This window comes from Chelonia mydas, chromosome 4 (genome assembly GCF_015237465.2).
Source record: "Chelonia mydas isolate rCheMyd1 chromosome 4, rCheMyd1.pri.v2, whole genome shotgun sequence".
In the NCBI taxonomy this organism is placed as follows: Eukaryota; Metazoa; Chordata; order Testudines; family Cheloniidae; genus Chelonia; species Chelonia mydas.
This window is the reverse complement of record NC_057852.1, coordinates 129111729-129137873: the sequence shown is the minus strand read 5'-3', so window position 1 is coordinate 129137873 and position 26145 is coordinate 129111729. Positions and strand designations below refer to the sequence as shown.

The 26145-nt window shown below is 44.0% G+C and overlaps 1 protein-coding gene across 1 annotated transcript; it reads left to right on the top strand.

The window, feature by feature from the left end:
* Positions 1-1729: 1729 nt before the first annotated feature.
* On the top strand, positions 1730-25652 carry LOC114020267 (immunoglobulin kappa variable 3-20). The gene is made up of 4 exons (XM_043545818.1): positions 1730-1896; positions 2116-2172; positions 23923-24169; positions 25637-25652. Exons 1-4 carry the CDS (start codon positions 1848-1850, stop codon positions 25650-25652), a joined length of 369 nt encoding a protein of 122 aa, XP_043401753.1. The 5' UTR covers positions 1730-1847.
* The last annotated feature ends 493 nt before the right edge of the window (positions 25653-26145 follow it).

Here is a 26145-nt window from a genome sequence, read left to right as displayed (position 1 = left end):
GCGTGCAATGCAGTTACCGTTTGCTCCAGATATACCTGTCTGCATTTCAAATGTTCTGTCAAACATGAAATAAAAAGGTGACTTATTCCATCTGTAAGCACACAATAAAAAGGAGAACACTGGAGGACTCAAAAAGTTTGGCTAATCACAGACTCTAGAATATCCACAGAGACTTGAGGCTCACTACAGTTTTCTCTGCTTTATTCACACTCTTGAATCCCAGGGCACCAGAGACAATTTCATTTTGGAAAAATCAAAGATTTTCATGTCAACAAGGTTGACACGTTCATTTGAACTTTGTCAACTGAACTTCATAACACAACACTCACCGCAATACAACAGAACAGTCAAAATAACAACATCAAAACAACCATTTTGACCATATCGGAAGGAAATGTTTTGACCTTATCAAAATTTTCCCCTGAAAATTTGAACAGAATCCATGTGTTCCCACAGAACGTTTAGATTTTGTTAATTCCACATTTCCTGACAGAAAGCTGTTCCTTCAGAAAAACGTTAACCAGCTCTGCCATTATAAATACACTTCTAAAATAGTCTCAGGGGCTCCTCTTATTTGAATAGATAATCAATAAAATCCCACCTAAAGTTTCAGAATCATTATTCACCTAAGAAAATTATATAATCTAGGGATTTTTAAATGGCGGTGTTAAGATCAGGTGCCTGTTTGCTCTGTTGTAGAATATGTTAAGACCTTATGGGCCAGATTCACAAAGGTCTGTATAGGAACAAATCCCCAAACACATGTGAACCCTTAGGCACAAGCAGGTAATAAGCACACACAGGATTTTCATAGGGACTGGGCAGATACACCAGAGGAGGGGTGCGGTCTGAAGGGCAGGGAAGTGAGAGTGGCCACACAGAAGGGTGCTGACCCCTTTTTCCAGAAGGCGTGGGGTGTGAACACATTCAGACTGGGTCTGGCTAGTAAAAGTCAGCAGGAGCTAATGGAGAAGGTGTTTAGTCAGCTTCCCAGTGACAGCCGGGCTGGTCACACCCACCCAGAAGATCCAGCAGCTGGGGAATGGGGTAACCGCAGTGGCGGTTAGGAGATTTGGAGGCCCCACTGCTCCACTCACACAACCCCCTGTACCCCTCAGACTCTAGTGCCCACCATGTCATGGAAGTAGAGGGGACAGTGGCACAGACACAATGGGCAGCGCTGGAGCCTGGCACACTGACACCACTTTTCCCCATATCTGTGCTGTGCATACCCCCAAAATCTGAGCATGCTCGGACCTTGGGACTCCTCTTCCCGGACCTCATTTTCATCCTGCCTGCGTGCACCCTTCAAGCCTTTGAGAGCAGCCTTCATTCCAGGCGTGCAGAATGCATGCGCCCGCTGGTGCTGATGCAGAGAACCATGCAGATGCCGGTGCCGCTGCTGCTTTGAAAATCTGGCCCTATCAATATAATGAAAATGGATTAATTAAAAGAGACTAGGCTGATTGCATTTAAACCCCACACAGTAAATGACTGAATGATTTTAGCTCTTCTAACTTGTGTTTCAACCTGCCGCTCACTCGGTCACTCATCATTAATCAAACAGCCGTTGTTACCCCCTGTGCTTGTCAAGCAAACTCTGGCTGCTTTACCATCTGAACCATGCAAATATGTTAGAGTTATTACATCCAATAACCACAAAACACCATCAAGTCAGATATTTCAAAGCTTCTCCCTGGCACTAACCTCTGGTCATTTACATAATTGGGCTCTTTTTGCATATTCACACATAGCGGCTGTTTCCTCACTGAGCTGCTGAACACATAAATGGTTCCATTTCCACTATATACTTTACTGAGGAGAATTTCCAACCACACAGAAGCAAGATGACCTCAAAGACTCCCCTTCTCTGGCTGCTGCTTTTCTGGTTTCAGGGTAAGAAACAGACAAGTTTCAAAAGTGTCGATAAGACATTTGGCAAATCATAAAAAAAATGCCTATGGTTTGTAGAGTTAGATGCTGATTCCAGGTATATTTTTGTTTATTTCTACTGTTCAGTTTACAAGTTTTTCAATGTGGAGCTTTGAGTAATGTTAATGCCATTGTCCCATTTACCCAACCCCAGCCCTGCCAATTTTTATTCTCTCTCGCCAGGTTCCAATGGGCAGATTGTGCTGACTCAGACTCCAGAATCCCTGGCAGTGTCTCCAGGAGACAGAGTCACCATCAACTGCAAAGCCAGTTCCAGTGTTAGTAGCTACATGGCCTGGTACCAACAGAAATCAGGGCAAGCTCCTAAGCTTCTTATCTACGGCGCTTCCACCCGCCCCTCTGGGATCCCAGACCGGTTCAGTGGCAGTGGGTCAGGCACAGATTTCACATTCACCATCAGCAGGGTTGAAGCGGATGATGCTGGAGATTATTACTGTCAGCAGTATAACAGCTGGCCTCTCACAGTGATACAGACCAATACAAAAACCTCCCTGCTCTATGAAGCATGAAGTCTAGTAGACACCCGTACACACAAGTAGCACAAGAATCTAGTTTTCAAATGTTCTGCCAAAAGAAAAATAAGAGGATAACTTCTCCCATCCACTAACAACCTAAAACTCAAGCATTGTATTGCTATCCCAAGAGGTTATCTATGCAGGGAAGTTTTGTCATAGCATCAGCTGAACAACAGAGGATCATTAGTGAAATCCCACAAAATGTGTTATGTCTTTTTTTAAGTATAACCTTAACTGTTAATTTTCTGGGTTTATAATCCTTGCTGTTTGGATCATGACAACATCCCGGTCACTGATTTTATCCTAAATTACTAATACTCTCAGCCTTAACTCCATCTTCTTCTTTTTTTTTTTGTTTGCCCTGCAGCAGTGCCCACAAAGCCCCAGACATGGACCTGGACCCCATTGTGCTAGGTGCTGTACAAACACAGAACCAAAAGATGCCCCTTCCCCAAAGAACTGCTACAATCTTAATGTAGTTTTTGTCTGGGAATTAATACATTAATCCAGAGAGCAAACTTAATTAGCTTGAAATTAAAATTGTTTTCAGACAAAAGACGCAGAGCATGGGAAATAAAGGTAATATTCACTTATTCATGCAGCACAGATCACATACAAATAAACTGACACCACCTGACATACATTAAACCATTAACACACACACACACCCAGTCACAGACTATGCAAATCAGGTGTGGGCCACTGTGGAAGGAAGTGCCTTATTCTGGGAATGACACAAAACACCCTTTCATGGGCGGATTTATGGCAGACAGTTCCCTGCTTGATCCTTTTCCCAAACATTGCACCATATCTATTTTCAGTGAGTTGCTGGTGGGGAATCTACTGGTGTCCTGCACTCCAAAGCAGGGGCCCCTTCTTGGCCTGTTTGGGAGGGATCCAAATGCTGCTCGTTCTCACCAGCAAGCAACAGATTTGTGGTTAAGCAGCTACAGCATGTGGGCTGGGTGCACTTGGCATGCCTGGGACAACATCGCTGAGCGTCCTGCCTGGCTTTCAAGAAGCCTACGGTGCTTGCGTCCTTGGTAGATGTTAGATCCTGCTACACTGGCCCTCAGAGCCCAACATGTACAAAACAGGGCATGTGTCTATAATGCGGAGGGAGTTTTTTAATATTTTTATTGATTAGTTTTACCCTGACTCTACATAATTGAGGATTCTAGAAGTTTTGGCCCAAAATATGCATTCCAAAAAACAAACAAACAAACTACACACAATTCCAAAAGTAACTTTGTTATGGGGACACACTCTGTGCTCTGAAAAAATATACAAAGAGACATTTATATCGTAGAGGAGAATATTCCCAGATACAAACAGTATTAAGATGGAGTTCTGGTTGCAAGTACATATTTGTAATTTAGAGTAAAATACATTACGGAGGAGTTGTATTTATAGCAAAAAATAAAAAAAGTACTATAAACTTAGGAAAATCCAAGATAGATTTAAAAGACAATGAAACACGTTACGGTATGTCAACACACAGTGAGGGCACCAAAATATCGTAACAATGTCCTGTAATGATTCAGTGCAATTAACATATCATTGTAGTTAAAGCAATGCAGTGTTTGAGAATCCCGGATCTGATCAGAAAGATTTTTAAAGACAAAATGGAGTTTTTCCACGTATTTCCCTCCATACCACAGAGTTAAGATTTTTTGGGTGTTTTAACAGCACTTTTCTTACTTTAAAAAAAAACCACTTTAAAGTGTAAACCTTAATGCTGAATGTCCTTGGTTTTGCAATGCTTGGGTCTGGGTTAAGTGCAACATCCTTGTAATGTCTGAAGTTCTGGATAACTACTGACAACCTTAACTCTATCTTAATGTAGTTTTTTGTTTGAGAATTTCCTTCGGTTTACTTATGTACATACATATCATTGTCATCATCATGACATATATACAAACGCACACACACACACACAATTTCATACATGGACACTAAAACAAACCCCAAGAGAATGCCATTATACAACATTACTAATGAGATGCAGAGATGTAATAGCCTTCCCTCTTCTTTTTATTTTATTTGGATTCGTAGATTTTTAAGGCCACAAGGGACCATCATGAGCATCTCGTCTGCACGGCTATAGAACCCACCCAATAAATTCTGCATCGAGCCCAGAACTTCAGCTTGAACAACAGCATATGATCTAAAAAGCTCGCCCGTCTTGATTTCAGAGGGCAGACTGACTTGTACACTAAAGTACGCAGAGCAACCAGCCAGTTTGTATCGCCAGAGCAGGCAAAGTGTGCGGGTAAATCTGGCCATTCAGTTGTAATTGCCTTCTTGGTTTATGGGGCTGTTAGTGAGACTGCTGCTGCGTCTGAGCTCTGGAAAGATTCCGTGGCTGCATTACCAGGGTGAGCAGCAGTGCCTGACCGGTTCCTCAGGGTGCTGCTTCCTCAACTACATGGCATGCTGAAGTTGCACTGTGGAGGGGGGACCCAATGCAGGAGTACAGTGGGGGGGACAGTATGATGTTACTCTTAAAGCATCAAACTGTTCGTCAAGTGGCCTTTGTTCCCCATATAACAAGATGGGGATCTGAAAGAGAGAGAGAGAATAAGTAACTTGTCGCATGTCACACAGGGAGACTAAGGCACAGCCAGACACTCAACCCAGATCTCAATCACCAGTCCAGTACCTTCCTAATAAGGCCATTCTTCCTTAATAAGGGCCCCAGGTGCGATCTATACACAACATGCGTCTTCTGGTGTTTGATGAGAAACTGGCCCCACAAGATCAACCACAGCTTGAAACATGTGACTGGGGGGCTAAAAGGGACACATACGAGAAGGCAAAGCAGCATCAGGCCGTGTCGCCCCACACTCCCTGGGGAGTGCTAGGACATCTGCTTGGGCACGCCATTCATGGACTAAATTCTGTAGATAACATTGGCCAGTAGATGGCAGTATTTCGATACCCCTTTGCAGAGGTGGCGATTTCAGGCCAAAGAGGCCAGTTGGTTTCGGAAGGTTTCTTTACTGGTATGGTCTGATGAAAGAGGAAGAAGAATAATTGCGTGAATGGGCTTCCCTGATCACCATCTTTAAAAAGCATACCTATCTGGGAGCCTCTTAAACCCACAGCTCAGTCCTCACTCACATGAGCAGTCTCTGTAAAATACATGTAATACATGTAATCACCTGATCGTCATGTAACAGGAGCATGACTGACCCTACATCACTCAGTTGTTATAGAAGGGCTTGTGTTTAAATATATGGAAATCTGTAGCAGTGCAGCCTGCTCTGCTACCCATTGATAGAGTCTCCTCGTTAAATAACGAATCCACCACTGTAACCACCTTATGCCAACCAACATCCATCACTGTAACCACCTTATGCCAACAAACATTTCCAATCACCGACAAGCAAGGTGATCTCACAGACTTCTCTGTCTGTTACTTGTTTTCTGGCTTCAGGGTAAGAAATTACACAAAGGTAAGAATTATTGCATTGATTTTATATAAATATTTTAAGTTCATTACTTCTCTGACTTCCTCACCAGGTTTCAAAGCCTGGGCTCCAGCCCCAGTGGCAATATCTATGCTGTTATTTTTAGACCTAAAAAGAAAAGGAGTACTTGTGGCACCTTAGAGACTAACCAGTTTATTTGAGCATAAGCTTTCGTGAGCTACAGCTCACTTCATCGGTAGGTCACGAAAGCTTATGCTCAAATAAATTGGTTAGTCTCTAAGGTGCCACAAGTCCTCCTTTTCTTTTTGCGAATACAGACTAACACGGCTGTTACTCTGAAACCATTTTTAGACCTGTGAGCCCAAGTTAGTTGACTTGGGATCTGAGACTTTCTGTTGTGGCTTTTTTGTTTGGGTTTGGGGTTTTTTTGCAGTGTAGATGTATTTACTGATTACACTCAAACCATCAGTAGTGTTAAAGTTGACCATACTGGAGAATATTATTGTCAACTGGCCTTTCCCAATGATACAGGCCAATAAAAAAACCTCCTTGTTCTATGCAGAGCTGGGCACTTAGGCAAAGATCCTTGACTATATTTAGATGCCTAATTTGTATTGGAATCAATGGGAGATAGGTGTCAAAATAGCTTTGCAAAGTGGGTCTTAGGACAGCAGTTCTCTTATGGAGACCAGCCACTAGAAGGGGACAAAGACCCACGCTCTCCTTGCGGGGGAGGGGGAGGTAGGTACACTATCTTGCTTTCTCCAGATAAAGGGCTCACATACACCAATTTGCACAGGTCTGCATTGGGATCACAGCCAAGTAAAAGAAGCTCCACCAGGAATTACTCAATGCTTCTCTGAACCCCACAGCAAGCAAGGAGAATGTAGCTGCTGCTCTGTTCCTGGAGTGGGCGCTGCATACACACCGCCTTCCAGAGCTGGCAATCTCTATGGCCGGTGCAGGTGGTGGAGATCATGGCTCACAGCCACTACTGGGGTGGTTAGTGGTGCTGGCTACATACATCGCTTGGGTTTGTGTGGGTACAAAGATTCCACTGCATCTAGCCCCTGCATGGAAGGGCTCCTAGCACAATCGCATCCTTGCACACCCATGGAGACACCAGCAGCATTCTCACCCAAAGGAAGGCACTTACTGTCAGGAAAATCTGGACAGGACATCAGCCCAACTGTCTCCTCAGGCAAGGACACTAAGGACATCCAGGAATATTTTCATGGCAAAAAGTAAGGTAAAGGGAGGTAAACAGATCTGAAAACTGTTGTAAAAATGGCTGGGAGATTTTAACCTCTTAGATACAAGGTCACATACAAAATTCCTGGTGCCCTCCCCATAGAGCCCTTCAGATATTCCACTCATAAAACCATCAGTGTTGCAGCTTTACCACATAAGTCACTATCACCAGGTTACAGAGACCAGCACCACACGAGAGTAACAGGAAATGCCCTTGCATCTAAAACGCAGCACATTTATATGAAGGGGTCATTTGCATGTTCACTCAGAAGGGACGTTCCCTGGCTGCGGAGCCTTCATAAACGGCCCCATTTGCACTGCCTGGTGAGCTGTTCAGCATTCCCCACGGAGACCTGTCAAGATGCTCTCGCAGGCCCAGCTTCTCTGGATACTAGTGCTTTGGATTCAGGGTGAGCATTATATCAACAGGGAACAGACTTCATAGAAAATAAAATTCTAGCTAAGCTTAAAATAATACTGCAGTACTTATTTTGCAATCTAGTGTTTAATAAATTCTTAAATGAAAAATGCATTTAAATACCAAGCTTTAATTACTTGTAATAACATGCCATGATTGCATGAATTTGCTTTCCATATCCGGAGTCCTATGGCCAAATTGTTTTGACTCAGACTCCAGAATCCCTGTCTATGTCCCTCGGAGAGCGAGTCACCACCAACTACAAAGCCAGTACCAGCATTAGCAACTACTCACACTGGCACCAACAGAAACCAGGACAAGCACCTAAGCTACTTATTGATGATTCTACCAACCATTACTCAGGAACCCCAGCCCGGTTCAGCAGCAGTGGGTCTGGGACTGATTTCACTCTCACAATCAGCAGCGTTGAAGCTGAAGATGCTGGAGATTATTACTGTCAGCAACGCCTCAATTACCCTGTCACAGTGATACAGACCATTACAAAAAACTCCCTGTGGACACAGCGTGCTCTGTGCTTGTTTGTCACAGCTGCGACCAAGATAGTGAATTTTATGATTTAATGCAAATGAAAAAGAGGAGGTAATTCAAAATATACCTGGCACCAAACATCCCCAAACCATCAGAGAAACAAATACAGGGATCAGATCACCCTCCGCTGAGGCTCAGCTCCATTGGGGTGGAAAGAGTAACGCTCTGCAACTGGATCCCAAGATTATTGTATCCCGTTAGAACTACAGGGAGTATTTGATAGGTCTATTCTCCCACAATACACGTGCTAATATTCATCCCTATTATTGCAAAACTTGCCATGGGGTAGCTGAAGACCCCAAGTGGGGTCTAATCTGGGGTCTCATCCACATGACTGCTCTCTGCAGTGCAGCTCCCCTAATGCCACCTGAGATCATGGGTTCAGTACAGGCTCAGAGGGAGGAGAGTCTCCTACTAAACCATCAACACCCCTTCCAATAGCAACTCCATTTTTCTCAGCTGTCTCCCATCCAAGTATTTGCCAGACCCGTCTCTTGTCTTCCATGGCAGTAGATGGTATCTGAACCTGTACCTGTATGGCGGCAGATGGAGGAATATTAACATTATTTGTATCATCTCTCAAGAGCACAGAAGGAGTTATAGATAGAATATTCCCCAATCTTTTTTTTTCCTTGTCCAGTGACGCAAGGGTTAAGAATCCCTCTTGAGTCTCCCTCTCTTTAGTCTCCTCCCTGGAGGCCCCGTGTGTCACAGACAGATCAGACTTTGGTTATATCACAGACCACACCAACTATCTGCTTCCCATCCTTTCTTCAACCCTGGTGACTTTGTTTGATCTAAACACACAGACTAGGACTTTTGACTCCCCATTGATTTCAATTATCCCTTTGGATTCAATTCTGTACTGAATGCTTCTCAGAAATAATTCAAATCAAATGAAACTACACCAGTTACCAAAGCATCAAGGAGACTTTTCATGACTACTGACAGAGGAAGAATTCCAGAAGACGTGCCTCTTTGTCATATGGTTCTAAAATTAATAAACGCACATTAGTCACCATGACGACAAGGACACATAGCAAATCACACGTTTAAACTAAATTCAGCAAAACATGTTTCCTTCCATACCAGGCTTTGTAGAAAGAAGCAACAATGGGAACATTGAGGGATTCACTGTCATGTTGTGTGGAAGAAAAAGAGCAGGGGGAGGGAAGCTGAATGTTTGCATGGCTCTAATGAAGGCAGGAGAAAATAGAATCATTCTACCTTCTTGGTGGTTTTTCCATGTGTTCAAATCCACTGCTCCCTTGGTGACCCAGGGAGAGAGACTGGGGAAGCACCTGCTTAAAACTGGGCAATGGTCAAATGTGACCTTAGCTGGTTTCCAAAACTACTCTAGTCCTGCAACTCATCCCTGTTACACTTTGATGCCATTGAAGCCTCAATCCTGATAAAGGAGTATCTGAATCACAAAGAAATTACAACTAGTTATAATTAGAGAGGGGCCAAAGTTGAGAAGTTCAGAACAGTATCTGCTTCCTCTATGCTGTAAAGGGTATTAGACCTCTAAGCCAGGAGTTCTCAAACTGGGGGTTGTGATCCTTCAGGGGGTCACAAGGTAATTCACTGGGGGGTTGCAAGCTGTCAGCCTCCACCCTAAACCCTGCTTCCCCTCCAACATTTATAATAATGTTAAATATAAAAATAATGTTTTTAATGTATACAGGGGGTCACACTCATAGGCTTGCTGTGTGAAAGGGGTCACTAATACAAAAGATTGAGAACCACTGCTCTAAGCACTAGAGACTATCAGAGCAGTGTTCTGGCTCAAGTTGCATGAAACACACAACCCACCTGTAATCACTGTAGAACTCTGCCTGGAACTAAAGCACAGAACATTTCCATATGTTTTGCATATTCGCACAAGTGCCATTTCCCCTGTGAGCTGCTGAGAACTTATAAACTTTTCGCTTTCCCCTACAAGGCTCAGTGACAAGCATTTCCAGCCACCGCCTGCCAAGATGATCTCCCAGAGTCACTTTCTCTGGCTGCTGGTTCTCTGGGTTCATGGTAAGAAGCATCACAAGCGTCTGCCGGGTTATTAACCAATGTAATAAAATGCAGGAAATGCTGCAATATTTATTTAATTAATTCTTACTTTCCGGCATGACTTCTGAATAAATAATAACTGTTACATTTCAATGCAAGATGTGCTGCAGTGTAAAGCCTTTAGTCATATATTATGTCATTGGTCAATTCTCCTCTTGATGCTCTCGTTACCACCGCCAATGTTCCATCTAGGTTCAAGTGGGCAGATCGTGATGACTCAGACTCCAGAATCTCTATCCGCGTCCGTGGGGGAAACAGTAACTATCAAATGCCAAGCCAGTTCAAGCATTGGTACCTACGCACACTGGTACCAACAGAAATCTGGGCAATCTCCAAAGCTGATTATCTACAGCGCTAGCAGCCGCCCATCTGGGATCCCAGCCCGGTTCAGTGGCAGTGGGTCTGGCACCGATTTTACTCTTACCATCAATAGAGTTGAAGCCGATGATGCTGGAGATTATTACTGTCAGCAGGCTGGCCACAGCTCCCCTCGCACAGTGATACAGACCAATACAAAAACCTTTGCATTGTCTAGTGTGCACTGCAGTTGTCTTTGTACCAGATGAGTGAACAAAGCTTGCAAAGTTTCCGGTCAGTCACGTGAAACAGGATGAGGCCCCTTCTCAGCTCTTTCCATGAAAAATATGACATCAATACTTCCCAAAGGCTGAGATTTAAAATGAGCTTCTGTTACAGCCTCCTGCATGGCAGAGGGTTATCAGGGAGGGGGTGTACACAGTGGCTGATCCACTACGCACCATCAATCTCTTTTTCAGTCAAAAACGGAGTCTTGCGCACTCTGAGTGAGAGCCTGTTATTTCAGAGTAAGAACTGAACTGTGATAAGAAAGTAATCAGGATTTGTAACCTTCCCACTTAATTCTCTGCTGTCCGTCCGGACGATTTCCTGTCTGTGCTTCTGTACTAGTGGAAGGCCTGAGACTCTGAGACCTCTCCTGTGTTGTCTGAAGGGTGCAGTGCATCCTCTTACAACCCACACCGGCCACCGTGTGTTAGACCCCATCAGCGTGCACTGGGTGGGGTCACCTTATATTTCCAAAGCCACCATTCAGCCCACACTGAGGTCTACCCCTCTGAAAACCCTGCAGAAACCAGCTCAGCCAACCCTGAGCATCCACCGGCCCTGCTGCTCCCCTGTCTCACCCCTCTGAAAATTCTGGCATATGGGATTCCTCACAGAGCTGGAGCCTCACCAGCAGCCTTCTCATTATCGAAACGTCCAAAGAGGCACCTGACAGCTGCTTATTGCAAACAGAACAAGTCACACAAACACACACCAGGGAACCTCTGGCACAATATAGACCAAATTCATCCCTGCTCACTTCACTGTAGTTACACCAATAATGGATTTGCCCCCACACATCTATCTGGGCTGATCCTAGCATGGAAGGGTTCTACTCCAGGAAAATAGAAGAGACAGCTGAGATTATGATGGAGTCCAAGGGATTTGGTGCCCCCCTACAGGTGTGCATTCAGATCTGCATCAACCCATCCCCACCATTCCCATAGGAGGGGGCTTCGCTGAGTCAGCCACAGCATGGTTTGGGTTTGCAGTGTTGTGAGTTGGTTTGCGGGTATTTTTAGGGGATGGTAGGCAATAAATCCCCACCAGGCTTTCAGCACCCCAGCTGGCATGGCCTCCCAGAGGAAAGGTAATCAAGGTGTGGCCAGTCTATCTGTGTCAAGCTCTTCAAACTGGAGTTAGCTATTCTCATGAGAAGCAGAGACAGGTTTTCTGGTCAGCCAGAGCAGGGAATGATGGCAACAGAGGTCTCCAGGTGTGTGTTATTTTGCTTGGGTTCATATTCCTGGGCTGCAGTTTCCAGGCTACTAAGCTGCAGGAAAGATATGGGGACAGAGTGTTGGCTGGTTTGGGGTTTATAGTTGAATATGAACCCTGCAAATAAATCAGAAACTACAATGAAGTTAAGTTACTTCACCTGGGCTTCCTGTGAGCTTCCTCTCCTGATGCTCAGACCCTGGCAAGACCACTGTCCTAGTAAGCACCATAATGATAGTATCTGACCATTCAGAAGAGGCAGTAAGGAAAGGTCCTGTTGCTTAGGAAGCAAACAGCATAAAGAGTAGAGCAGAAAACAGTCTGTTAAGAAAAAAAATGTTTTCTTATATCTAGAGAATAAATCAAAAATAAAATTACAACAGTGAGTTTCTATTATTGCACTTTACAATAAAAGCAACCTGGATGATATCTTTAATATACGCACACATACACACCCCAGGATGTGCACCAGGCATTATTGCATATGTACAACATTTCCTCTATTGTTCCATTAACCAGGGTTTGGGAGCAGAACAGGGCTGCAATGGTCGGGTTCAGCCATGTAATTAAATTAAATGATCAAGATTAAAATTCAACATAAAAACTGTTTAAAATGCCATAAACAGCCTCTGCTGAGCAGCTTTTCTAGCATCTCTCCAGCCCAAAAGACACACCAGGAACGTTCTCTGTGGACTCCCAGTTACTCAAAATCTCTCTGCCTTTCTGGTTCCTGCCCAATCCCTTTGAACAACGGACACAGGGTAGGAAGTGAGGTTCTGAAACCCACCTCAGTACCTGGAGCTGAGTATGGACACCAGGAACATATTGTGTGCCCAGCTGTCACAAGCAGTAGCGTCATTGTTACCAGGGATCCCTTGCTGTATCCCCTTTAAAAAACTTCCATGTGCTTCTTATAAGCATAACAAGGTGCAAGGCATAAATCAATTTTTTGAAATATTTACCCTAGCCTCATAAGTAACCATATAATCACCCTCCCCCTTCCCCATCCCCTTCCTGTGTTGTGTCCTCTTTGTTGTTTGGGTGCTTTAGACCCCTGTTCTGTAAGCATGTGTGCGCATGTGTACCATTGCCTACAAGGGGAGAGCCATTGAATTCCAGGCATAGGATACTGATGGACTCAATGGGACCTCACACATATATAAAGCAGCATTGCCAACTCTAGCCATTGATTTATGAGTCCTGTGGCATCTGATGTTAAGTTAAAGCCTCCCCAAATCCTGAAGGCCTGCTGGTTGCAGTGAAAAGCTAAACCCAAGTGTGCTCGGAATGGTCGGAGCCAAAAGACAAAGGAAAACACTGAAATTCTATTTCTAACTAATGTGTGAAAACACAAGCGCTTCTATATTTAATGACTCTGTTTATATTTATTTTTACATTCAGACTCCAGCAGGGACATTGCTGATTCAGACTCCAGAATCGGTGGCAGTGTCTCCAGGAGACACAATCATTATTAAAGCCAGTTCAAGCATGATGGGCCTACTAACCTTGCTGCCTGGGGTCCCAGCCCAGCTCCGTGGCAGTCAGGCTGGGAGCAGTGTCACTGATTACAGTGTCTCAAACAGCACCGTTCAAACTGAAGATGAAGGCGATTATTATTGTCAATGTTTTTACAGTACCCCTTTCACACAGTGATACAGGCAAATATAAAAACCTCCCTGCTCTGTGTTTTAGTTACTTTCATGCAGTGTAACAGCTGCTTCCTCTCATGCGTCTCGATATTAGGTTTCAGAGCAACAGCCGTGTTAGTCTGTATTCGCAAAAAGAAAAGGAGTACTTGTGGCACCTTAGAGACTAACCAATTTATTTGAGCATAAGCTTTCGTGAGCTACAGCTCACTGCATCATATGCATCCGATGAAGTGAGCTGTAGCTCACGAAAGCTTATGCTCAAATAAATTGGTTAGTCTCTAAGGTGCCACAAGTACTCCTTTTCTTTCTCCATATTAGGGTAACTGCAGTGCAGGAACCATGGACAGCGTCCAGGTGTCAGATTCATTCCTTGTGCCCCCTCTACCAGCCACCGGGTCAGATCTGTTCACCCAGCACAGAACAAAGTCCAAGGTTTATGTCAAGCTGAGCAGACTCCAGGCCTGTGTCACCCTTGGTGACAAATTGATGTTTTTATTAATGATGGATTTGCACTTCTTTGATGGCTCAAAGGGCTAATGAGACATCGAGAGGCTCTCTGGATACACTGGGGAAAAAAATCAATGGATAAAACAACATAAACCTCTTAGTCACATTGAGACAATACAGCTCCCATTGCTGGTGAACTAAATCACACACAACCAGCTCACCTTAGATTCCTGCCCTTCGTGCTCCTCATGTGCTACCTGACCAGCATTAGAGCTCTCCACTGGCTCCTCCCAACTCTCCATCCACCCCCTCTTCTTTCCTTGGCCACCTGCCTCCCCTGAAGGACCTGGGAGCTCAGCTCTCCTTGTTAGGCCCTGGTGGTCGTGCAGCTCCATGGGAGTAGCAGTGGACACCATCTCAAAAGAAATATTAGAATTGGAAAAGGTACAGAGAAGGGCAACAATAATGATTAAGGGTATGGAACAGCTTCCATATGAGGAGACATTAAAAAGACTAGAACTATCTATCTGGGAAACGAAATGACTAAGAGGGGAAATGATAGAGATCTACTGTATAAAACTGTGACTGTTGTGGAGAAAGTGAATAAGGAAGTGTTATTTACCCCTTCACATAACACAAGAACCAGGGGTCACCCCATGAAATGAATAGGCAGCAGGTTTAAAACAAACATAAGGAAGTACTTTTTCACACAACTCACAGTCAACCTGTGGAACTCTTTGCCAGGGGATTTTCTGAAGGCCAAAACTATAACGGGGTTCAAACAAGAACCAGACCAGTTTATGGAGGATAGATCCATTGGTGGCTATTAGACAAGATGGTCAGGGATGCAACCGTATGCTCTGAGTGTCCGTAGCCTCTGATTCCCAGGGGAGAATGGAGTGGACAACAGGGGATTGATCACTCGATGACTGCCTGTTCTGTCCACTTCTTCTGAAGCACCTGGCATTGGCTACTATCAGACGATTGTATACTGGGCTAAATGGACCATTGGTCTGACCTAGTATGGCCGTTCTTATTTCTTATGATGTACAAACACACTGGGAGGCAGCAGAGTGCCATGTGGTTCAGCGGAGGCAACTGGGCAACGAGATCCTCAGTGTTGGAGTGGGGCAGTGCCAGAGCTGCAGGAAAATCTGAGTGCCAGGGACTGGACCAACAGGAGGAGGGACAGATTGATGGGACACCAAGGACAGGAAGACATTTTTGGAGATGTGGGACACATGGAACCACCTACCCCTGGCTGCCAACAGCCTCTATGCTTAGGCCTCGCCATGCTCCTTCGCCTCCTGTGGGGACACCGTACAGCCAGGAACACCAGCTCGGCTCCATGCAAAGGAGGCTTCTATGCCAGGAGTATCCCCCTGGGGCCTTACAGCTGCATTGCTTCCACTCTGCACAAAGTGCCCACAGCACAGTCAGACCCCATCCCCTCTTCCAACAAGGCCCACTCTTTCAAATATTTACACATGGGTAACTTCACTCGCACGAGGAGCACAGACACATATGCAAGGGGTAGATCAGATGACATCATGAAATGCAGCACAAAGGAACATTTCATGAGAAAACTGAGAAGTAAAACAAAGACGACTTTCCCCCACCGAAAGCCCGGGTCAGGAATGTTGGAGCAGGCTGAGGGCTCGCTGCCTGTAAAGGAGAAGGGATGGAAAGGAGTTTCTGTAGGTGTCTGGCTGGCTGAGTGCCTCTTGGCAATGGTTATTTTAACGCTCCTGGGAGCTCATTGTATTGTATAATTAAGGCGTTAGGGTGCCTAGTGCCTTGGATAGGTGTCTATCATTTTAAATCTAAGTATATAAAACATGAAAATAATAGAAGAATGAACAAGATCATAGTGCAAAGGGTCTAACAGTTTGTGTTACTAACAGTGACCGGTGTCTAACAGGTGCCTTTTGTAAAACTGGGGTGTTCGTAAAGCATTTCACATGTGTATCTTACTCTCCATATTGAGTGAATAATACTGCAAACCACAGTGACATTCATCCCTGTGTGAGGGCCGGTATGAGGCCTATGAATTATTGAAGTGAAAGTCCCACTTAAGCCCAGAGAGTGATACTTTAGCTGCAGGGGGTTACATTTCACCTCATATTAACAATGATGTTGATTCTCCTTGTCTTGCCGCCAGATGGCAGCACACAAGCATAAAACTCTTAAGAATGTACATAAGAACGGCCATACTGGGTCAGACCAAAGGTCCGTCTCGCCCAGTATCCTGTCTTCCGACAGTGGCCAATGCCAGGTGCTTTAGAGGAATGAACAGAACAGGTAATCATCAAATGACCCATCCCCTGTAGCCCATTCCCAGCTTCTGGCAAACAGAGGCTACGGACACCATCCCTGCCCATCATGGCTAATAGCCATTCATGGACCTATAGTCCATGAATTTATCTAGTTTTTTGAACCCAGTTATAGTCATGGCCTTCACAACATCCTCTGGTAATGAGTTCCACAGGTTGACTGTTGGGTGTTTGAAGAAATACTTCCTTTTGTTTGTTTTAAACCTGTTGTCTATTCATTTCATTTGGTGACCCCTACTTCTTGTGTTAAGAGAAGCAGTAAATAACACTTTCTTATTTACTTTCTCCATATGAATCATGATTTTATAGACCTCTATCATATCCCCCCTTTGCTGTCTCTTTTCCAAGCTGAAAAGTCCAAGTCTTATTAATCACTCCTCATATGGAAGCTGTTCCATATCCCAATCATTTTTGTTCCCCTTTTCTGAACCTTTTCCAACTCTAATATCCCTTTTGAGATAGTGTACAGGCCTATTCCCAGGAGCAGCATGATCAACAGGGCCTAACAGGGAGATCTGAGCTCCCAGATCCTTTTCTGAGATGGGTGAACCACATCTGCATGCAGTATTCAAGATGTGGGCGTAACTTAATAGAGGCAATATAATACGACGTCAGCTCCAAATTTCCTAAACGGGAATATGCTCAAGACTTCCGCAAACCGGAGCAAAAACCAAAGTGACTCCAGTGCAATGCATATATGATGGATGATGTTGTTAATGTCAGTATATACAGATATATAACAAAGGGTTTTCCAGTCCATGCGTATAAAAGGAATAAATCAGATGGGAGATGACTCCTCCATTGATTCATAAGGGAGAATGACATAAGGAAAATCTGTCTTCTAACACACCCATTGCTTTTCAACACCTGAGACCAACACTTCCCAACCTGGGTGCCTGAAGTTAGGCTATTAAATCTGTATGGACGCTTGATTTCCACAACTGCTGAGCACCCACTAACTGCACTGAAATCCATGGGAGCTGAAGATGCTCAGCCCCTCTGAAAAAAATCAGACCATTTTTACTTCGGTGCCAAATATGGATTTAGGAGCCTAACTTTAGCCACTTGGGTATGATCATTTTGGCCCAAAAGAATATGTGTTAAAATAATAGCTCCCAAATAGAGAGCATGCTCAGTAAAGTACTAACCACAGCTTTATGTGGTTTTAAATACTCAACCCTTTGTCAATGCTGCCAAGAGATCTCACTGGCCCATTGGTGGACCCTGGCAAAACTGACAGATTTGTTCTTGAGCAGCTGTTCTTTTCTGTTCTGCATCTATCCTTTACTTTTGTTACATTTTCCACTCCACATTATAGGTCTATAGAACCTCAGGCCACGGCTTTTTTTTTAGTTTAACAACCTACCTCAGATGATCCTGGATTTCTTTTTTGCCTGTTCTTCTGATGCTGTCTCCTCTCCACTTCGGGAGAGAGATGGAAATTTTATCCATCTTCTCAAACACTTCTCTAGTCCAGTTTTCCCGCCTAACCTCAGATGGACCAGGGATTCTGCCTGCCTGAGGAAAGAGCTACAATTTAACGCTAACACTAACAACAATAATTGCTCACCTACCACCTAACAAAGGAGCGTCTCATTCTTTGTTTCCTTTAACCTTTTCCTCTCTTCTCTTTTATCCATGTCTCTTTGTATTTGGTTGAGGAAACTGTCTTGTCAAAACTAATTACTTTGTTACTCAACTCAGAATCTTTGGTTGCAACCTACTGTAATTAAGATTTTCATAGGAAAAGTATAAGTTTTATGATCAGCTCTATATAATACTATCTGTGGCCCCTTTCTTATCATTCTGATGGGACTCAGTATTGGGCAGTTGCTCATCTTGCCTGGTGAGCTTTCTTACGCAAGTTCTCACAGGGTTCAATTATGGTATGTCTTGTGGTACATTAATCTACTGGTGGGGGGTAATAAGGCAATTAGAGCTGAGGTGCCTTCTGTGTATATGTGACACACACTTTAATGTTATAATTTTGCATTTAGAGTACAACATATCCCATGCATCAGAGTCGGGAACTACAGATGGAAGCCTCAGAGTTCCAACAACAGACTGCGAGAGGAAAGGATGATGACCAACCAAACTAGACACTGCAAGAACAAGAAGCAAGGTAGGAGGAGAACCAGGACAAGGCAACATCATGAAAACCAAGGGAGGACAAGATTTCTACAATGTGTGTGAGATCAACAGTGTCAAATGCAGCCAAGAAATCAAGGAGGATGGGGCATGGAGACGGGGCCAGGAAAAGGTTAAGAGCAGTTTCAGTGCAGCAGAAAGGGCAGAAACCAGATCAGAGGGAGCTGGAGAAGAGAAATTGGAGGCAACAGCTGTAAATGGCCATTCAATGAGCTTAGGGACCAACCATAGTAATAAGTTTAATCTCTTAAACTTAAAAACTGTTTCAGCCAACATGGGGGAATTCATTATTTGATCTTGTCTTAACAGATAAAGAGGAACTGAGCTCAAAACTAAAAATGTACAGTATCTTAGGTACAAGTGATCACGATTTGATCATATCTGTAATGTTCAAGCAGAATAAAGTCCAGATTGGTTATATATACACTTGGTTCTTTAATAGGGCCAATTTCACAAAGCTGAATACAATTATGAGCCAAATCAGGTGAGAGGAAGAATTTAATCAGAAAAATGTGAATGATCATTGGGAATCATTTAAGAACACCTTATTTGATGCCCATAAAGTCACAGTCCTACAATTGAGAAAGAAGGCTGCACTGCTTAAAAAACTGACTTTGTTCAGAGGGGGAATTGAATGCAGGTATAAAAAAATAAAATAAAAATATATAACAAATAGAAAGTAAGGAGTTGATAGTAATGAATATAAATCAGAAGTTAGGAATTCTAGAAAATTAATAAGAGAAGCAAAGGGATACAATTAGAAATCTATGATCACCAAAGTTAAGGACAATAAGCAAGTTTTTTAAATATATTAGGAACAATAAGAATTCTGACAATAACATTGGCCCATTACGAGATGGAAATAGTAGAATTATCAGTAATAATACAGAAAAGGCTGAAGTGTTCAATAAATATTTCTGTTCCATATTTGGGTCAAAACAGATGAGATCATTTCATTATATGTTAATAACACTTCCCACTCCACTAGTATCTCAGGAGGATGTTAAATAGAAGCAACTAATGTCAAACATTTTTAACATTAGCAGGTCCAGATAATTTGCATCCAAGAGTTTTAAAAGAGCTTGCTGAGGAGCTTGCTGGACCCTTAATGTTGATTTCCAATAAATCTTGGAGCACTGGGGAAGTTCCAGAAGAGTGGAACACAACCAATGTGTACCGATTTTTAGAAAGGGTAAACAGGGTTGTGACATTATACTCCATATTCTTTATGAAAATATGCTTATGATATGGGTATGGCATAACTGAGATGTACTTTATGCAGGATGGCTCATGTGAGAGATTATTGGAAAGGCTATGATTTACCAAATGTGATTATCCAATCTGTATGCCTGTATCATTTCTGTATCTGAAGTTAGGAATATTGACTATGTGTCTGTATTTCAAATGGGCCACTTTGGGTGTCATCCCCAACTAGCGCTTCAGGTACAACAATGAGAAAGCCAGACAATGCTAATGGCCCATTAGCAAAGACAATGGACTGTAAAAGAGCGTGGTCTTACTGAGGATGCTGGAGACAGCCTACAAGCAATGGCTGCCACAGCCCTGCAGAGACATGGGTCCGAGTCACCTAGTACTGGATACCTCTCCTCCCCTTTTGGAATGTCAGTGGTTTTCCACTGGAAGACAAAGGGTTCCCACCTTACACAAGAGCTATACAAGACAGGGGAGTGACATCATCGAGGTTCTCCTCTGCCTCCCCACCCAAAGAGACACTGAAAAACACCTGGAAGCAAGAAGTGAACTGGGGGGAGAAGGCTAGAGCCCAAACTGGAAGGGCGTCTAGCTTGTGAGTAATAATACCTGAGGTCTCAAGATGGAGACCAGTGCAGCTTTCAAGACTTTCTGTAATCTGCCTGCAACAATATCTAGAGTGAGAAACTACTATTTGTAACCAATTTCTTTAGTGAAACAAGCTTAGTTTGTGTGTTTTGTTTTATTTGCTTAGTAATCTGCTTTGTTCTGTTTGCTATCTCTTTAACAACTTAAAATCTACCTTTTATAGTTAATAAACTTATTTCTTGTTTATAATATAACCCCGTTGGTACAATTCATAATTGGAGAGGAGGGGGAATAAGAGTCTGTGCATACCTTCCTCCATATTGAGGGAGGAGTCAGATTTCATAATATACCATTGGGTCTGCACTCCAAGGGAGGTGGACACCTGAGTGCTGGGGTAAGTTCCTTAAGCTGAGTCTTCCCAGAGCTGATCTCAGTGTCTGTGTCGTTCTGCAGTTGGGTGTGGCCCTGCCTGTGTGTGCGCTGGAGGAGGCTTAATAGCCTGGCTCAGCAAGACAGGTAAAAAGGGTGCCCAGGCTGGCAGATCAGGTGGGCTCAGCAGTATCCCGGTACATCAGGTGGCATCTTAAAGGGGGGCAACCTGTCACAGGGGTGACCCAGGTAATTATAGGCCTGTGTGTCTGATATCGATCCCAGACAAGATAATGGAGTGGCTCATACAGGACTTGATTAATAAAGAATAAAGGAAGGTAATGTAATTAATGCAAATCAACATGGATTTGTGGAAAATAAGTCCTGTCAAATTAACTTTTTTTTTATGTGATAACAAGTATCGTTGATAAATGTAATAATGTCATAATATAACTGGACTTCTGAAAGGCATTTGACCTGGAACAGCATAACATCTTGATTAAAAAAATAGAACAGTATAAAGTTACCATGGTGTACATCAGTGTTCCCTCTAATTTTTCCCACCCATGTGCAGAAAGAATTTTGTTATGTGCACCAATATGGAGGTGATGTGTGGTGGGGGTTGGGACAAGAGGTTCGGCGTGTGGGAGGGGTCTCAGGGCTGGGGCAGAGGGTTGGTGTGAAGGGGTGTGAGGGCTCCGGTAGGGGTTCAGGCTCTGGGGTGGGGCCAGAGATGAGGGGTTTGGGGTGCAGGAGGGGGCTCCGGGGCTACGGCAGGGAGAGAGGACTCCCCCCAGCTCTCTCTCCTCGCTGCAGCACCTAGACTAGGGGGAGAGGCGCCTCCCTGCTGCGGCAACTCCAGGGCTGGGGCCACAGGACAGGTGCCTCTCCTCTGGCCCCCACAGGTCCGGCTGGGGCTGGGTTCAGGGAGAAGTGCCCTGGCCGCAACAGGTCTGGATCGGGGCTGAGTTCAGGGAGGGGCGCCCCACAAAAGTTCTGGGCCGAGCTGTTCCGGCCACAGCTGGGGCTGGGCCAAGCCGCTCTGCCCCTGCCATGTTCCAGCCGGGGTAGGGGTGCCTGGGCTGCGGCATAGTTGTGGCCGGGGGGCCACCCCGGCCGTGGCTAGTTGGAGGCCAGGCTAGGTTGGAGGCTGGGGCCGGGGAAGGGGCTCCTGGGTAGGTTCCATGAGCGCCTACACGGTGCTAAATAGGCTGATGCATGGAGGTTATAGGGAACTTAGGCATACCTTAAATGGATTAAAAACTAGCTAATTGATAGGTCTCAAAATGTAACTGTATATGGGGGAATCATCATAGAGTGGGTGTTTTTCCTGTGGGGTCCCACAGGGTTCGGTTCTTGGTCCTATGCTATTTTAAATTTTTATCAATGACCTGGAAGAAAACAAAATCATCAGTGATAAAAGTTATATTACACAAAAACTGGGAGAGCGTAAGTAATGTAGAGGACAGGCAACTGACACAGAGCAATATGGATTGTTAAGTAAACTGGGCGCAAGCAAACAATTTGCATTTTAATATGGCTAAAGGCAAATGTACACGTCTGGGAACAAACCATATAGGCCATACTTCCAGAATGGGGGACTCGATCCCAGGCAGCAGTAACTCAGAAAAAGATTTGGGGGTCATGGTGGATAATCAGCTGAACATGAGCTCCCAGTGTGATGCTGGAGGCAAAAAAGCTAAAGTAATTCTGGGACGTATAAACAGGGGAATCCGAAGTAGGAGTGGGGAGGTTATTTTACCTCCATATTTGCCCTGAAGTGACCACTGCTGGACTAGTCTCCAGTTCTAGTAGCCACACTTCAAGAAGGAAGTAGATGGGAGACGGTTCAGAGAAGAGCCACAAGAACGATTTAAGAATTAGAAAATCTGCCTTATATTGACAGACTCATAGAGCTCCAACTATTTAGCTTTACAAAGAAAAGGCTAAGGGGTGACATCACACCCTATAATAATTGACTCTGCAATCTAGCCCAGAAAAGTATAACATGATCCAATAGCAGGAAGTTGAAGCTAGACAAACGCCGACTGGAAATAAGGTGTAAATTTGTAACAGTGACAGTACTTAACCATTGGAACAATTTACCAAGGGTCATGGTGGATTCTCCATCACTGACAAGTTTTAAATCACAGCTGGAGATTTTATCTAGAAGCTCTGCTCTAGGGATTATTTTGTGGAAGTTCTATGACCTGCTTTATGCAGGAGGTCAGATTAGGTGACCAAAATGGTCCCTTCTGGCCTTGGAATCTATGAATTTATTACCTCTCTGTTTGTATTCAGTGACTGTCATTACAAAGGAATCTGTCAATTATAATAATATTTAGCCCTTAAACAGACCTGCAATTTTTCAAAGCATAGTGTAAAGATGAACTAATTAATGACCTAATTAACTAGCATCCTAATAACCCATTTGGGAAACTGTTCTCTGAACAACACTGGGATCTAAGCACTATATAAGCCATGAGAGTTGGATGTTACCAGTGACAGAGATACCAGATGCTGCTCAGTTTACGAACAAACTGAGCCCAGTGCTGGACTCCTTGATCAGGAAAAGCTCCAGGACACTCTGGGCCCACTGATTATAAAGACCATCCCCTGTCTGATCCCTCTGGGCATCTCTCACTGCCAGGAATGGGAGATGTGTTACCAGACTGAGGGGTGTACACAGCCCTGGGTCTGCAAAGGGAATGGACATTTACAGAGAGATGCTGCTTTGCATATTTCCACTTCAGTGACAGTTTCTGGCTGTTCAGAGCAGATATAAATGTGTCACCTTCACAATTTGTGTTTCTGAACTTGGTATCTGTCATTTTAGACTTATCAAGATGATCTCACAGACTCAATTTCTCTGGCTCCTCGTGTTCTGGATTCAGGGTAAGATCAACAACAAGGGAGGGATTTATTTAGAAGGAAAGTTATAATCTTTTATTAGGATTTAAATGCTAAAGTATTTCCCTTTCCAGCAATAATTCCTAGCAGCATTTACACTGTTAGCAGAATGAGAGTTCCAGGCTAAACACCAAAAGATGCAACTTAGTAGTTTGTTAATGATTCTGATGTTGGAGGATTTTACATTTCTTTTTATCCTAAATCTATTCTCCAATCCAGACTCCAGCGGGCAGATCGTGATGACTCAGACTCCAGAATCCCTCTCAGTGTTTCCAGGAGACAGAGTCACCATCAACTGCAAAGCCAGTTCCAGTGTTAGTAACTACATGGCCTGGTACCATCAGAAATCAGGACAAGCGCCTAAACTCCTTATCCGCAGCACTTCCACCCGCCTCTCTGGGATCCCAGATCGGTTCAGTGGCAGTGGGTCTGGCACTGATTTCACATTCACAATCAGCAGAGTGGAAGCAGATGATGCTGGAGATTATTACTGTCAGCAGTATTACAGCTCCCCTCTTACACAGTGATACAGACCAGCACAAAAACCTCCACGCTTTTTAGATTCAGATGCTCACTCACTATTTCAGCTGCGTCCTGTGCAGCTTCCTTACATTGTTGCCTCTACTGCCCTGCAATGAGACGGTTACATGTGCCAGACTTCTCTCTACACTCAAGAACTTCTGGTCCTTTCAGGTGCTCACACCAAGGGTTCAGCACTCTTTACTCAGCAATTGCTCCCCAACCACTAACATGGATTTGCTCTTATGGGCTGCATCCAACTTCCTTCAGACAACAGGTTACAATCCAAGGACCTTTCTACTGAGCTTTCTAAAGCAGCCACACTGGAAAACTGCTATAGTTTAATCTAAACAAATTGCGGTCAGAGTAAAAGCCATTTATCTGATCCAGTCTCTTCTGTTCAGTTAATTGTGCTCATTAGAACATCTGCTTCATGTATAGAACCATCCAAACATCTGCTACTCCTGCTTCAGCATCAATAATTACATCAACCTTTAATGCTCTCTCTCTCTCTCTATCACTACTAAGTGGGATAGAGTCTAAGAACCTCAGTTCTTTTTTCAGATCTACATAAAAGTGGGGCATGTTTGATGCAATTAATGGTAAAAAATATGAAATTGGTGAAGGAAGAGCAGACGGGCTCTTTCCTAAAAAACAGAAACAACATTGATTCCAGAATAGAGTTCATAACTATGCAAATGCCCCGGTACACCCATACAGTGGGCATCACAGAGAGTGCTGCAAGAAAACCAGGAGAGAAAAATGAAAGGAGAAAGAGAGGGAAGGGCAGATTTAAAATCCACCCAGAATTTAGAGGCAGAGCAGCTGACTTAAAGACTCCACAGGTGATATTCTAATCTGAACATATCCAGGTGGTTTCTCTGTCCAGGTCCCCATCCGGTACAAATCAGCAGTGCTCTGTTGCTTTCAGTGGAACTACACTGACCTAAACCAATGGGCATTTATGAACCGTGAATCTCTTTAGAGCATCCTTGTCCTTCCAGCATCTGAAGGTCTCTCACCAATCAGACACGTAGAGACCCAGTAACCCAGTTCACAGAATGTCTATCTGTAATAATACCCCATGTGTTGAAGATTTCTATTAGCTCACTTTTCTTATAAACCCCATTAAAGAAATTACAGCCCATCTTCACACTGAGCAAGCCAGCTCAAAACAGCAGAAGCAGCTGTAAAAACCAATTTTCCACAGCTGTGTGCGAGATTCATTGCATAGAGCGAGGACCCAATCATATTATTTTAAAAATTATACCAGGGCCACAATTCTTGTGTCAATGGGCCACACCCTCAGCTGGTGTGGATCAAGACAGTTCCACTCACTTCAACGGAGCTCCATTTATATACAACTGCACAATCTGCTCAATGTCTGTGTCAATTACTTCTGTATTAGAGCATTTACTCTAAGACAGCTCTGTCAGCTGATGTGTTTAAAACTAGAGTGCTTATCAGTCAGTTTGGCAAAGCAATAAATACTTGGTGAAGTGCTGGACTGTAGACAACTAGCAGTATGGAGACCATAGTTGAACAGATTCTTTCATTATAGCAGAGTGCCAGCTGTGGTGTAGTTAAGGCTGAGCAGTGCTTTCTGTTTAGTCAGCTCTTAGTGAATGAGCAAACACCTGGCTCAGGGAATGTGTTGTTGATATGGCCTCATACTGCCCATTCCCCCAAATACCCTTGACCCTTGGCCAGTGCCACCATGGCAGGTAAGAACACACATCATTGTGTGGATATCTGACTATGGGCTGTTCAGGAATCCATGAGATCCCCAACATGGAATCCCAGGAGATGTCATGGTCTGGTAGTTAATGCAAGAACTGAGAGTCAGGAGAATTGGGATCTAACCCCAGCCTGGTCTGTGGCTAAGCAGGTTGACCACAGGGGCTGGCTGCACTCGGCATGCCTGGGACAACAACTTCGAGCGCCCTGCCTCACTTTGAAGAAGCCCACAGTGATTGTGTC